Here is a 15,000-nt window from a genome sequence, read left to right on the forward strand (position 1 = left end):
GTAGACATGAGTAGTAGAGAGGAGAGATGGATAGGGCTATCAGTAAGAGAGGAGAGATGGATGGTAGTGGAGAGGAGAGATGGATGTGGTAGGGCTAAGTAGACATGAGTAGTAGAGAGGGAGAGATGGATGTGGTAGGGCTAAGTAGACATGAGTAGTAGAGAGGGAGAGATGGATATGGTAGGACTAAGTAGACATGAGTAGTAGAGAGGGAGAGATGGATGTGCTCAGGCTAAGTAGACATGAGTAGTAGGAGGGAGAGATGGATATGGTAGGGCTAAGTAGACATGAGTAGTAGAGAGGAGAGATGGATATGGCTATCACCAAGCAGACATGAGTAGTAGGAGGAGAGATGGATGTGGTAGGACTAAGTAGACATGGATGTGGATGGATGGCTCAGGCTAAGTAGACATGAGTAGTAGGAGGGAGAGATGGATGGTAGGGCTAAGGACATGAGTAGTAGAGAGGGAGAGATAAGTAGACATGAGTAGTAGAGAGGGAGAGATGGATGTGGTAGGGCTAAGTAAACATGAGTAGTAGAGAGGGAGAGATGGATGTGGTAGGGCTAAGTAAACATGAGTAGTAGAGAGGGAGAGATGGATGTGGTAGGGCTAAGTAAACATGAGTAGTAGAGAGGGAGAGATGGATGTGGTAGGGCTAAGTAAACATGAGTAGTAGAGAGGGAGAGATGGATGTGGTAGGGCTAAGTAAACATGAGTAGTAGAGAGGGAGAGATGGATGTGGTAGGGCTAAGTAGACATGAGTAGTAGAGAGGAGAGATGGATGTGGTAGGGCTAAGTAGACATGAGTAGTAGAGAGGGGGATGGACATGAGTAGTAGAGAGGAGAGATGGATGTGGTAGGGCTAAGTAGACATGAGTAGTAGAGAGGGAGAGATGGATATGGTAGGACTAAGTAGACATGAGTAGTAGAGAGGGAGAGATGGATGTGGTAGGGCTAAGTAAACATGAGTAGTAGAGAGGGAGAGATGGATGTGGTAGGGCTAAGTAAACATGAGTAGTAGAGAGGGAGAGATGGATGTGGTAGGGCTAAGTAAACATGAGTAGTAGAGAGGGAGAGATGGATGTGGTAGGGCTAAGTAAACATGAGTAGTAGAGAGGGAGAGATGGATGTGGTAGGGCTAAGTAGACATGAGTAGTAGAGAGGGAGAGATGGATATGGTAGGACTAAGTAGACATGAGTAGTAGAGAGGGAGAGATGGATGTGGTAGGGCTAAGTAAACATGAGTAGTAGAGAGGAGAGATGGATGTGGTAGGGGTAAACATGAGTAGTAGAGAGGGAGAGATGGATGTGGTAGGGCTAAGTAAACATGAGTAGTAGAGAGGGAGAGATGGATGTGGTAGGGCTAAGTAAACATGAGTAGTAGAGAGGGAGAGATGGATGTGCTCAGGCTACACACTACAGTGTTTGTCTGTGTCTGTTTTGACCTGCTTTACCTTGGGAAACACAGTGCTTAAAATGACCTTAGAGGACACTTCCATCACACAGTTTACAATCCATGAGAAAGGAGGTGGGGTTCTCAACAGCTCGTTCATCATGTTAGATGAAGTACTCCACTCCAGTGAACATGAACGTGGTTACATAATACACTCTCACCCTCTCCTTCTACAACTTCTCAGGGCTAGGCCCTTTTCTCTCCTCAATTTCTGCCTGAATGACATGCCCAAAGTAAACTGCCTGTTGCTCAGGCCCTGATTATGCATATCATTTGTACCATTGGAAAGAAAACCCTTTGAAGTTTGTAGAAATGTTAAAATAATGTAGGAGAGTATGACACAATAGATATGGTAGCAGAAAATCAAAAGAAAAACCAACCAGAATATTATTTGTTTTGAGAGACCATCCTCTTACATACGGAATTCTAGCTCCCAGGATGCAATTCCTATGGCTTCCATAGGATGTCAGCAGTCTATTGTTCAAGGTTTCATGCTTGTAACTTCGAAAATGAAGAAGAAATATGAGTTTTAGTACAGGGACACAGTCTTGGAAATGTGTGTATGCGTGCGCAATGTATGCGTGTGCAATGAAGACAGAACGTACCTGCTAAAATCGGTTTCCTATTGAACATACTTCTTTCCGTAAGAAATATTATAGTTTGATTACATTTTAGGGTAACTGAGGAGTATTTTGACTTGTTGAAACAAAGTTTAGGGGTAGATTTTTTTAGATTCCTTTCTTTGCATGTTGAACGAGTGGATTACTCAAATCGATGGCGCCAACTAAACAGACGTTTTGGGATATAAAGGACTTTATCTAACAAAACGACACTACATGTTATAGCTGGGACCTTTTGGATGACACATCAGAGGAAGACTTTCAAAAAGTAGGCAAATATTTAATTGCTATTTGTGATTTAATGAAACCTGTGCCGGTGGAAAAATATTTTAATGTTTGGCACCATCCTCAAACAATCGCATGGCATGTTTTCACTGTAATGGCTACTGTAAATCAGACAGTGCAGTTAGATTAACCTGTTGCTCCTACCCCCTACTTTTTCGAACATTCTGTTAAAAATCGCGCAACATTTCAGCGCCCTGCTACTCATGCCAGGAATATAGTATATGCATATGATTAGTATGTGTGGATAGAAAACACTCAGACGTTTACGGCTGTGACTATAACAGAACGTGTGTTTCATCGAAAAGCGCAGGAAAATCTGATCACTGAAAATTGGAAAATATATCAATGCGCCACTTGTATGTATTGTCTATGGGAAACCAAATTACCTGGAGCCGAGATTGCAATTCCTACAGCTTCCACACGATGTCACCAGTCTTGTCATTTGCCTGGGCTTTGTTTCTTGGTCAAACGAACAAGAGACAGCCCATTTCTTCCGGTCTCCGACCGGATATTTTGGTTGAGATTTACCCGGACATTATTTCAAGACGTACAGCTATAGAATATACATCGCCTCGTGATCAATTTGATCGATTATTAACGTTTACTAATACCTAAAGTTGCATTACAAAAGTATTTCGAAGTGTTTTGTGAAAGTTTATCGTCGACTTTTTTAATTTTTAAAGATGACGTTGCGTTATAAAACGCTGTTTCTTTCCTTGATCACACAGTCTTCATAGATCGATATCTAGGCTATATATGGACCGATTTAATCGAAAAAAAGACCCAATAGTGATGTTCATGGTACATCTAGGAGTGCCAACAAAGAAGATTGTCAAAGGTAATGAATGTTTTAGATTTTATTTGTGCGTTTTGTGTAGCGCCGACTATGCTAATTATTTTGTTTACGTCCCCTGCGGGTCTTTTGGGGTGTTGCATGCTATCAGATAATAGCTTCTCATGCTTTCGCCGAAAAGCGTTTTAAAAATCTGACTTGTTGGCTGGATTCACAACGAGTGTAGCTTTAATTCAGTACCCTGCATGTGTGTTTTAATGAACGTTTGAGTTTTAACGAGTGCTATTAGCATTTAGCGTAGCGCATTTGCATTTCCAGATGTCTAGATGGGACGCCTGCGTGTCAGGGGGACGCAAGAGGTTAACAAGAATTTAACCTTTCAACCGATATAAGACACTTGTCTACATGTTTAATATCCATCATTTTTTAAAATTTTTATGATTATTTATTTGAATTGCGCGCCCTCCAGTTTCACCGGATGTTGTCCCACTAGCGGAATGCATAACCCAAAAATGCATCTCTCCCAATCTCAAGCCACTCTCTGTTTCTTACTCTTTCACCCATAGGCTTAAACATTCACTCCATCATCTACCTCTCTTTCTACATCTCTCCATTCATCCTTCTCTCTCTCCCCCTGTTCCTCTCTCCCTCCCTCTCAGACTAGCTGACGCTGTGTTGGTGCATTTGCCACGCTTGGAATTTACCGTTTAAGCAAAGAAAAATACAATTAATTCCAATTTTCACCCTCCTACATTCCCTCTCTCTCCTTCACGGAAACATGCTGACACAGAGCGATACCCATAGAGAATTAGGACAGAGATGTTTGTTTACGCTAATGAAGTAAATAATGAGAGAAAGGGAATGAGAGAGGACGGAAGGGAGAGAGGGCCGGGACGGAAAGGAGAGAGAGACGAGGTGGAGACGGAAGGGAGAGAGGGACGAGGTGGAGACGGAAGGGAGAGAGGGACGAGGTGGAGACGGAAGGGAGAGGAGGGACGGGGTGGAGACGGAAGGGAGAGAGGGGCGGGACGGAAAGGAGAGAGGGGCGGGGTGGAGACGGAAGGGAGAGAGGGGCGGGGACGGAAAGGAGAGAGGGGCGGGGTGGAGACGGAAGGGAGAGAGGGACGAGGTGGAGACGGAAGGGAGAGAGGGACGAGGTGGAGACGGAAGGGAGAGAGGGGCGGGGATGGAAAGGAGAGAGAGATGAGGTGGAGACAGAAGGGAGAGAGAGACGAGGTGGAGACGGAAGGGAGAGAGAGACGGGGTGGAGACGGAAGGGAGAGAGAGACGAGGTGGAGACGGAAGGGAGAGAGAGACGAGGTGGAGACGGAAGGGAGAGAGAGACGAGGTGGAGACGGAAGGGAGAGATAGACGAGGTGTAGACGGAAGGGAGAGAGGGACGAGGTGGAGACGGAAGGGAGAGAGGGACAAGGTGGAGACGGAAGGGAGAGAGGGACGGGGTGGAGACGGAAGGGAGAGAGAGGCGAGGTGGAGAAGGAAGGGAGAGAGAGACGAGGTGGAGACGGAAGGGAGAGAGAGACGACCAGGGTTCAAACACACCAAGAAACAGGGTTCAAAGAGAGTTTGTGCCAAAAATTCCCGGGACAAGGAATATGGTACCCAGCGACACAGGAAGCAAAAGCTCTCCTCTTCTTCAAATCACATGTTGCTATATGCAACCGAGGATAAATACTGTAACGCCTGCAGTGTGGGAAAATAAACAAAATAAAGACGTCCCAGTGGGATGAGAAGCCGCATGTACCTGTTCTGATTTGCACAGTTTGAATCTGGTTCCCGTCAGGGAGACGTACACTTTGCCTTTGTACCCTCTCAGCTCTATGCTGCCATGTTTGTTGGTGCCACACTTCTGGGGCTTCTGGGAAATGGAGGCAGGGGAGCGTATGGCCTTTTGAAGAGCCTCCATCCACTCCTGACGCTCCCCTGTGTGGGTGGGAGAGGAAGAACAACATATTAGAATAATATGCACAATATGTATGTTTTTTATACCTGATTCCACCGAAAGAAACCCCCACAGGTGGTGAGATAGACAATACAGTTAGTACCATGTTCACTCTATTGAAATTATTCTCTCTCTCTCTCTGCCTCTCTCTCTCTCTGCCTCTCTCTCTCTTTCTGCTCTCTCTCTCTGCTCTCTCTCTCTCTCTCTCTCTCTGCCTCTCTCTCTCTTTCTGCCTCTCTCTCTGCCTCTCTCTCTCTCTCTCTGCCTCTCTCTCTCTCTCTCTCTCTCTCTCTCTCTCTCTCTCTCTCTCTCCCTCTCTCTCTCTCTGCCTCTCTCTCTGCCTCTCTCTCTGCCTCTCTCTCTCTGCCTCTCTCTCTCCCTCTCTCTCTCTCTCTCACTCTCTGCCTCTCTCTCTGCCTCTCTGCCTCTCTCTCTCTCTCTCTGCCTCTCTCTGCCTCTCTCTCTCTGCCTCTCTCTCTGCCTCTCTCTCTCTTTCTGCCTCTCTCTCTCTCTCTGCCTCTCTCTCTCTTTCTGCCTCTCTCTCTGCCTCTCTCGTGGCATATTTAAAGGGGCTTTGGGAGAACTACACACTCACACACACCTAGGCTTGTGCATGTCCACAACACCTGGCAACTGCTCTGATAGAGAGCACACAAGGGACAGAAGAGAGGAGGAAAGAGAGGAACGAGAGAAAAAAGTGAGGAGGGAGAGAAAGGGCTATTAACTTTATTCAAAACGAAGAACCTAAGAAACAGTACATCACTTGGGGTGCTGAGACAACAGCTGAGACAAATTTCCATAGTTCCTACCAGCAACGTTTCTGTTGTGGTTCTTCAGAAAACACTACCAACTCACAAAACAGACCCCCTGTGCAGCCAAACTAACTAACTCAAAGACCTTTAAAGCCCGCATGTGGACATTTTAATTGTTTTTTTTAAATCATCACAGCATGTCTAATAAACCACTGTGTGTGTGTTTATTTCATGGAAATAACTTTGTATCGTGCATTTACCTGAGCCTCCTTTTGAAATCAGTCTGATCGTCTGGGAGTATTCATACCTAACTAGTAGTTGTGTGCAAGGGCACAGCCCACCACCCAGCTCAAACCTCCTGACCACTTCCTGCCCAGCCCACCACCCAGCTCAAACCTCCTGACCACTTCCTGCCCAGCCCAACACCCAGCTCAAACCTCCTGACCACTTCCTGCCCAGCCCACCACCAAGCTCAAACCTCCTGACCACTTTCTGCCCAGCCCACCACCCAGCTCAAACGTCCTGACCACTTCCTGCCTAGCCCAATACCCAGCTCAAACCTCCTGACCACTTCCTGCCCAGCCCACCACCCAGCTCAAACCTCCTGACCACTTTCTGCCCAGCCCACCACCCAGCTCAAACCTCCTGACCACTTCCTGCCCAGCCCACCACCCAGCTCAAACCTCCTGACCACTTTCTGCCCAGCCCACCACCCAGCTCAAACCTCCTGACCCCTTCCTGCCCAGCCCACCAAACCCACTTTCTGCCCAGCTCAAACCTCCTGACCACAGCTCAAACCTCCTGCCCAGCCCACCACCCACCACCCATCTCAAACCTCCTGACCACTTCCTGCCCAGCCCACCACCCAGCTCAAACCTCCTGACCACTTTCTGCCCAGCCCACCACCCAGCTCAAACCTCCTGACCCCTTCCTGCCCAGCCCACCACCCAGCTCAAACCTCCTGACCCCTTCCTGCCCAGCCCAACACCCAACCCATCTACACAACCCCAGCCCAACCTGGCTCGGCCAAACCATCCCCTACCTTATGAATTCTCAAAGAGCCTGGATTAATAAACCATAAAGCCTTTAATAATTCACAGCTCTTCACATCACCAGTCTGTACTGTTCCTCCCTGATTTTGTAGTCCTATTACCTGTCTGTCTGGGAAACACTCTTATTTTCCTGTTCATTTATTTAGAACCTTCCTTCCGTCCTCTCCTCTATCTGCCCTGCCTCATCACTCCAAGGGAGGGGGATGAAAGAGGGAGACAGAGAGAGAGAGGAAGGGAGAGAGGGAGAGGGAGAGACAGAGAGGGAGGGAGAGGAGAAGAGAAGAGGGGATGAGCGAAGGAAAGGGAGGAGGGGGAGAGATGTAGAGAGGGAGGGATGTAGAGAGGGAGGGAGAGATAGAAAGAGGTGAGGGAGGAGAGAAGAGAGAGAGAAGAGAGAGAGGAATATAGAGGGGCATGAGGGAGAGATGAAGGGATGGAGGGATGGAGGGATAAAGGGAGAGACAACAGAGACAGGATCAGGTAGAAGAGGGACGACAGGGACAGGATCAGGAAGAAGAGAGACGACAGAGACAGGATCAGGTAGAAGAGGGACGACAGGGACAGGATCAGGTAGAAGAGAGACAGGAGCAGGTAGAAGAGAGACGACAGGGACAGGATCAGGTAGAAGAGATACAGGATCAGGGAGAAGAGAGACGACAGGGACAGGATCGGGTAGAAGAGAGACGACAGGGACAGGATCAGGTAGAAGAGAGACAGGATCAGGGAGAAGAGAGACGACAGGGACAGGATCAGGGAAGGATCAGGGAGGAAGAGAAGAGAGGGACGACAGGGACAGGATCAGGGAGAAGAGAGACGAGAGGGACAGGATCAGATCAGAAGAGAGACGACAGGGACAGGATCAGGTAGAAGAGAGACGACAGGGACAGGTTCAGGTAGAAGAGAGACGACAGGGACAGGATCAGGTAGAAGAGAGACGACAGGGACAGGATCAGGTAGAAGAGAGACGACAGGGACAGGATCAGGTAGAAGAGAGACGACAGGGACAGGATCAGGTAGAAGAGAGACGACAGGGACAGGATCAGAGAAGAGAGACGACAGGGACAGGATCAGGTAGAAGAGAGACGACAGGGACAGGATCAGGTAGAAGAGAGACGACAGGGACAGGATCAGGTAGAAGAGAGACGACAGGGACAGGATCAGGTAGAAGAGAGACGACAGGGACAGGATCAGGGACAGGGACAGGGTCAGGTAGAGAGACGACAGGGACAGGATCAGGTAGAAGAGAGACGACAGGGACAGGATCAGGTAGGAAGAGAGACAGGAGCAGGAAGAAAGAAGAGACAGGATCAGGTAGAAGACAGGGACAGGATCAGGTAGAAGAGAGACGACAGGGACAGGATCAGGTCAGGAAGAGAGACGACAGGGACAGGATCAGGTAGAAGAGAGGGACAGGACAGGGACAGGGTCAGGTAGAAGAGAGACGACAGGGACAGGATCAGGTAGAAGAGAGACGACAGGGACAGGGTCAGGGAGAAGAGAGACGACAGGGACAGGATCAGGTAGAAGAAGAGACAGGACAGGATCAGGTAGAAGGGACAGGGACAGGATCAGGTAGAAGAGAGACGACAGGGACAGGATCAGGTAGAAGGGACAGGAGAGACACAGGGAGGATCAGGGAGAAGAGAGACGACAGGGACAGGATCAGGTAGAAGAGAGACGACAGGGACAGGATCAGGTAGAAGAGAGACAGGGACGACAGGTAGAAGAGAGAGGGACAGGGTCAGGTAGAAGAGAGACGACAGGGACAGGATCAGGTAGAAGAGAGACGACAGGGACAGGGTCAGGTAGAAGAGAGACGACAGGGACAGGATCAGGTAGAAGAGACGACAGGGACAGGATCAGGGAGAAGAGAGACGACAGGGACAGGATCGGGTAGAAGAGAGACGACAGGGACAGGATCAGGTAGAAGAGAGACAGGATCAGGGAGAAGAGAGACGACAGGGACAGGATCAGGGAGAAGAGAGACGACAGGGACAGGATCAGGTGGAAGAGAGACGACAGGGACAGGATCAGGTAGAAGAGAGACGACAGGGACAGGTTCAGGTAGAAGAGAGACGACAGGGACAGGATCAGGTAGAAGAGAGACGACAGGGACAGGATCAGGTAGAAGAGAGACGACAGGGACAGGATCAGGTAGAAGAGAGACGACAGGGACAGGTTCAGGTAGAAGAGAGACGACAGGGACAGGATCAGGTAGAAGAGAGACGACAGGGACAGGATCAGGTAGAAGAGAGACGACAGGGACAGGATCAGGTAGAAGAGAGACGACAGGGACAGGATCAGGTAGAAGAGAGACAGGAGCAGGTAGAAGAGAGACGACAGGGACAGGATCAGGTAGAAGAGAGACAGGAGCAGGTAGAAGAGAGACGACAGGGACAGGATCAGGTAGAAGAGAGACGACAGGGACAGGATCAGGTAGAAGAGAGACAGGAGCAGGAAGAAGAGAGACGACAGGGACAGGATCAGGTAGAAGAGAGACGACAGGGACAGGATCAGGTAGAAGAGAGACAGGAGCAGGGAGAAGAGAGACGACAGGGACAGGATCAGGTAGAAGAGAGACGACAGGGACAGGATCAGGTAGAAGAGAGACGACAGGGACAGGATCAGGTAGAAGAGAGACGACAGGGACAGGGTCAGGTAGAAGAGAGACGACAGGGACAGGATCAGGTAGAAGAGAGACGACAGGGACAGGGTCAGGGAGAAGAGAGACGACAGGGACAGGATCAGGTAGAAGAGAGACGACAGGGACAGGGTCAGGTAGAAGAGAGACGACAGGGACAGGATCAGGTAGAAGAGAGACAGGAGCAGGGAGAAGAGAGACGACAGGGACAGGATCAGGTAGAAGAGAGACGACAGGGACAGGATCAGGTAGAAGAGAGACAGGATCAGGAAGAAGAGAGACGACAGGGACAGGATCAGGTAGAAGAGAGACGACAGGGACAGGATCAGGAAGAAGAGAGACGACAGGGACAGGATCAGGTAGAAGAGAGATGACAGGGACAGGGTCAGGTAGAAGAGAGACGACAGGGACAGGATCAGGTAGAAGAGAGACAGGAGCAGATAGAAGAGAGACGACAGGGACAGGATCAGGTGGAAGAGAGACGACAGGGACAGGATCAGGTAGAAGAGAGACAGGATCAGGAAGAAGAGAGACGACAGGGACAGGATCAGGAAGAAAGAGAGACGACAGGGACAGGATCAGGAAGAAGAGAGACGACAGGGACAGGATCAGGTAGAAGGAGATGACAGGGACAGGGTCAGGTAGAAGAGAGACGACAGGGACAGGATCAGGTAGAAGAGAGACAGGAGCAGATAGAAGAGAGACGACAGGGACAGGATCAGGTGGAAGAGATACGACAGGGACAGGGTCAGGTGGAAGAGATACGACAGGGACAGGGTCAGGTAGAAGAGAGACAGGCTCAGGAAGAAGAGAGACGACAGGGACAGGATCAGGTGGAAAGTTGGAGATGAAGAGTAGTAGGAAGGGTTAGGGTAGAAAGTATTGATAATCAACGTGTGAGAGAGAATGGGAATTAATTCTAGATATGAAGAAATTCTTGGCCAACAGGGTAAGAACAGAGAGAAACGCGTTCTTCGGGACACAACGGTTTTGGAACGTTCAGATTGAAATATGTGCTGTAGAAAGAAACGTCTGCTCTAGTTGAAGCATTTCCATCTGCAACGTTTAACAAGTGAACGTGGCCCAGATGTCTGCTCTAGTCGAAGCATTTCCATCTGCAACGTTTAACAACTGAACGTGGCCCAGATGTCTGCTCTAGTCGTGGCATTTCCATCTGCAACGTTTAACAAGTGAACGTGGCCCAGATGTCTGCTCTAGTCGAAGCATTTCCATCTGCAACGTTTAACAACTGAACGTGGCCCAGATGTCTGCTCTAGTCGTGGCATTTCCATCTGCAACGTTTAACAAGTGAACGTGGCCCAGATGTCTGCTCTAGTCGAGGCATTTCCATCTGCAACGTTTAACAACTGAACGTGGCCCAGATGTCAGCTCTAGTCGTGGCATTTCCATCTGCAACGTTTAACAACTGAACGTGGCCCAGATGTCTGCTCTAGTCGAAGCATTTCCATCTGCAACGTTTAACAACTGAACGTGGCCCAGATGTCTGCTCTAGTCGTGGCATTTCCATCTGCAACGTTTAACAAGTGAACGTGGCCCAGATGTCTGCTCTAGTCGTGGCATTTCCATCTGCAACGTTTAACAAGTGAACGTGGCCCAGATGTCTGCTCTAGTCGTGGCATTTCCATCTGCAACGTTTAACAAGTGAACGTGGCCCAGATGTCTGCTCTAGTCGTGGCATTTCCATCTGCAACGTTTAACAAGTGAACGTGGCCCAGATGTCTGCTCTAGTCGAAGCATTTCCATCTGCAACGCTTAACAACTGAACGTGGCCCAGATGTCTGCTCTAGTCGTGGCATTTCCATCTGCAACGTTTAACAGCTGAACGTGGCCCAGATGTCTGCTCTAGTCGAAGCATTTCCATCTGCAACGTTTAACAACTGAACGTGGCCCAGATGTCTGCTCTAGTCTAAGCATTTCCATCTGCAACGTTTAACAACTGAACGTGGCCCAGATGTCTGCTCTAGTCGAAGCATTTCCATCTGCAACGTTTAACAGCTGAACGTGGCCCAGATGTCTGCTCTTGTCTGTCCATGTGCGCAGGAAACCAGTCTACACTCTCTGTTCCGACGCGTCAAGATCACACACTCCTCCCTGTTAACCTCTAGACTGTACCACTCCACCCTGTTAACCTCTAGACTGTACCACTCCATCATGTTAACCTCTGGACTGTACCACTCCACCCTGTTAACCTCTGGACTGTACCACTCCACCCTGTTAACCTCTGGACTGTACCACTCCATCCTGTTAACCTCTGGACTGTACCACTCTACCCTGTTAACATCTGGACTGTACCACTCCATCCTGTTAACCTCTGGACTGTACCACTCCACCCTGTTAACCTCTGGACTGTACCACTCCACCCTGTTAACCTCTGGACTGTACCACTCCATCCTGTTAACCTCTGGACTGTACCACTCTACCCTGTTAACATCTGGACTGTACCACTCCATCCTGTTAACCTCTGGACTGTACCACTCCACCCTGTTAACCTCTGGACTGTACCACTCCACCCTGTTAACCTCTGGACTGTACCACTCCATCCTGTTAACCTCTGGACTGTACCACTCTACCCTGTTAACATCTGGACTGTACCACTCCACCCTATTAACCTCTGGACTGTACCACTCCATCCTGTTAACCTCTGGACTGTACCACTCCACCCTGTTCACCTCTGGACTGTACCACTCTACCCTGTTAACCTCTGGACTGTACCACTCCACCCTGTTCACCTCTGGACTGTACCACTCCATCCTGTTAACCTCTGGACTGTACCACTCCACCCTGTTAACCTCTGGACTGTACCACTCCACCCTGTTAACCTCTGGACTGTACCACTCCATCCTGTTAACCTCTGGACTGTACCACTCCATCCTGTTAACCTCTGGACTGTACCACTCCACCCGGTTAACCTCTGGACTGTACCACTCCATCCTGTTAACCACTGGACTGCACCACTCCATCCTGTTAACCTCTGGACTGTACCACTCCACCATGTTAACCTCTGGACTGTACCAGTCCACCCGGTTAACCTCTGGACTGCACCACTCCACCCGGTTAACCTCTGGACTGCACCACTCCATCCTGTTAACCTCTGGACTGTACCAATCCACCCGGTTAACCTCTGGACTGCACCACTCCATCCTGTTAACCTCTGGACTGTACCAATCCATCCTGTTAACCACTGGACTGTACCAATCCATCCTGTTAACCTCTGGACTGTACCACTCTACCCTGTTAACCTCTGGACTGTACCAATCCATCCTGTTAACCTCTGGACTGTCCCATTCCATCCTGTTAACCTCTGGACTGTCCCATTCCATCCTGTTAACCTCTGGACTGTCCCATTCCATCCTATTAACCTCTGGACTGTCCCATTCCATCCTATTAACCTCTGGACTGTACCACTCCACCATGTTAACCTCTGGACTGTACCAGTCCACCCGGTTAACCTCTGGACTGCACCACTCCACCCGGTTAACCTCTGGACTGCACCACTCCATCCTGTTAACCTCTGGACTGTACCAATCCACCCGGTTAACCTCTGGACTGCACCACTCCATCCTGTTAACCTCTGGACTGTACCAATCCATCCTGTTAACCACTGGACTGTACCAATCCATCCTGTTAACCTCTGGACTGTACCACTCTACCCTGTTAACCTCTGGACTGTACCAATCCATCCTGTTAACCTCTGGACTGTCCCATTCCATCCTGTTAACCTCTGGACTGTCCCATTCCATCCTGTTAACCTCTGGACTGTCCCATTCCATCCTATTAACCTCTGGACTGTACCACTCCACCCTGTTAACCTCTGGACTGTACCACTCCACCCTGTTAACCTCTGGACTGTACCACTCTACCCTGTTAACCTCTGGACTGTACCAATCCATCCTGTTAACCTCTGGACTGTCCCACTCCACCCTGTTAACCTCTGGACTGTACCAATCCATCATGTTAACCTCTGGACTGTACCACTCTACCCTGTTAACCTCTGGACTGTACCAATCCACCCTGTTAACCTCTGGACTGTACCACTCTACCCTGTTAACCTCTGGACTGTACCAATCCACCTGTTAACCTCTGGACTGTACCAATCCATCATGTTAACCTCTGGACTGTACCACTCTACCCTGTTAACCTCTGGACTGTACCAATCCACCCTGTTAACCTCTGGACTGCACCACTCTACCCTGTTAACCTCTGGACTGTACCACTCTACCCTGTTAACCTCTGGACTGTACCAATCCACCCTGTTAACCTCTGGACTGTACCACTCCATCCTGTTAACCTCTGGACTGTACCACTCTACCCTGTTAACCTCTGGACTGTACCACTCCACCCTGTTAACCTCTGGACTGTACCACTCCATCCTGTTAACCTCTGGACTGTACCACTCTACCCTGTTAACCTCTGGACTGTACCAATCCATCCTGTTAACCTCTGGACTGTACCAATCCATCCTGTTAACCTCTGGACTGTACCACTCTACCCTGTTAACCTCTGGACTGTACCACTCTACCCTGTTAACATCTGGACTGTACCACTCCACCCTGTTAACCTCTGGACTGACCACTCCACCCTGTTAACCTCTGGACTGTACCACTCCATCCTGTTAACCTCTGGACTGTACCACTCTACCCTGTTAACCTCTGGACTGTACCAATCCATCCTGTTAACCTCTGGACTGTACCAATCCATCCTGTTAACATCTGGACTGTACCACTCCACCCTGTTAAACTCTGGACTGTACCACTCTACCCTGTTAACATCTGGACTGTACCACTCCACCCTGTTAACCTCTGGACTGACCACTCCATCCTGTTAACATCTGGACTGTACCAATCCATCCTGTTAACCTCTGGACTGTACCACTCTACCCTGTTAACCTCTGGACTGACCACTCCATCCTGTTAACCTCTGGACTGTACCACTCCACCCTGTTAACCTCTGGACTGCACCACTCCATCCTGTTAACCTCTGGACTGTACCGCTCCACCCTGTTAACCTCTGGACTGTACCACTCCATCCTGTTAACCTCTGGACTGTACCACTCTACCCTGTTAACCTCTGGACTGTACCACTCCACCCTGTTAACCTCTGGACTGTACCACTCCATCCTGTTAACCTCTGGACTGTACCACTCCACCCTGTTAACCTCTGGACTGTACCACTCCATCCTGTTAACCTCTGGACTGTACCACTCTACCCTGTTAACCTCTGGACTGTACCAATCCACCCTGTTAACCTCTGGACTGTACCAATCCATCATGTTAACCTCTGGACTGTACCACTCTACCCTGTTAACCTCTGGACTGTACCAATCCACCCTGTTAACCTCTGGACTGCACCACTCTACCCTGTTAACCTCTGGACTGTACCACTCTACCCTGTTAACCTCTGGACTGTACCAATCCACCCTGT

At 49.4% G+C, this 15,000-nt stretch overlaps 1 protein-coding gene across 2 annotated transcripts in view; it reads right to left on the reverse strand.

Annotated features, from left to right (window-relative positions):
• arap2 (ArfGAP with RhoGAP domain, ankyrin repeat and PH domain 2) overlaps window positions 1–15,000 on the reverse strand; it is a 262,145-nt gene that overhangs the window by 182,178 nt on the left and 64,967 nt on the right. For both annotated transcript variants that reach the window (XM_065021967.1, XM_065021968.1), the window contains exon 9: window positions 4,916–5,094. In XM_065021967.1, the coding sequence (XP_064878039.1) occupies window positions 4,916–5,094 (179 nt within the window). The remainder of the gene's footprint in view (window positions 1–4,915; window positions 5,095–15,000) is intronic.

The sequence above is a fragment of the Oncorhynchus nerka genome, linkage group LG8 (genome assembly GCF_034236695.1).
Source record: "Oncorhynchus nerka isolate Pitt River linkage group LG8, Oner_Uvic_2.0, whole genome shotgun sequence".
Lineage (NCBI taxonomy): Eukaryota > Metazoa > Chordata > Actinopteri > Salmoniformes > Salmonidae > Oncorhynchus > Oncorhynchus nerka.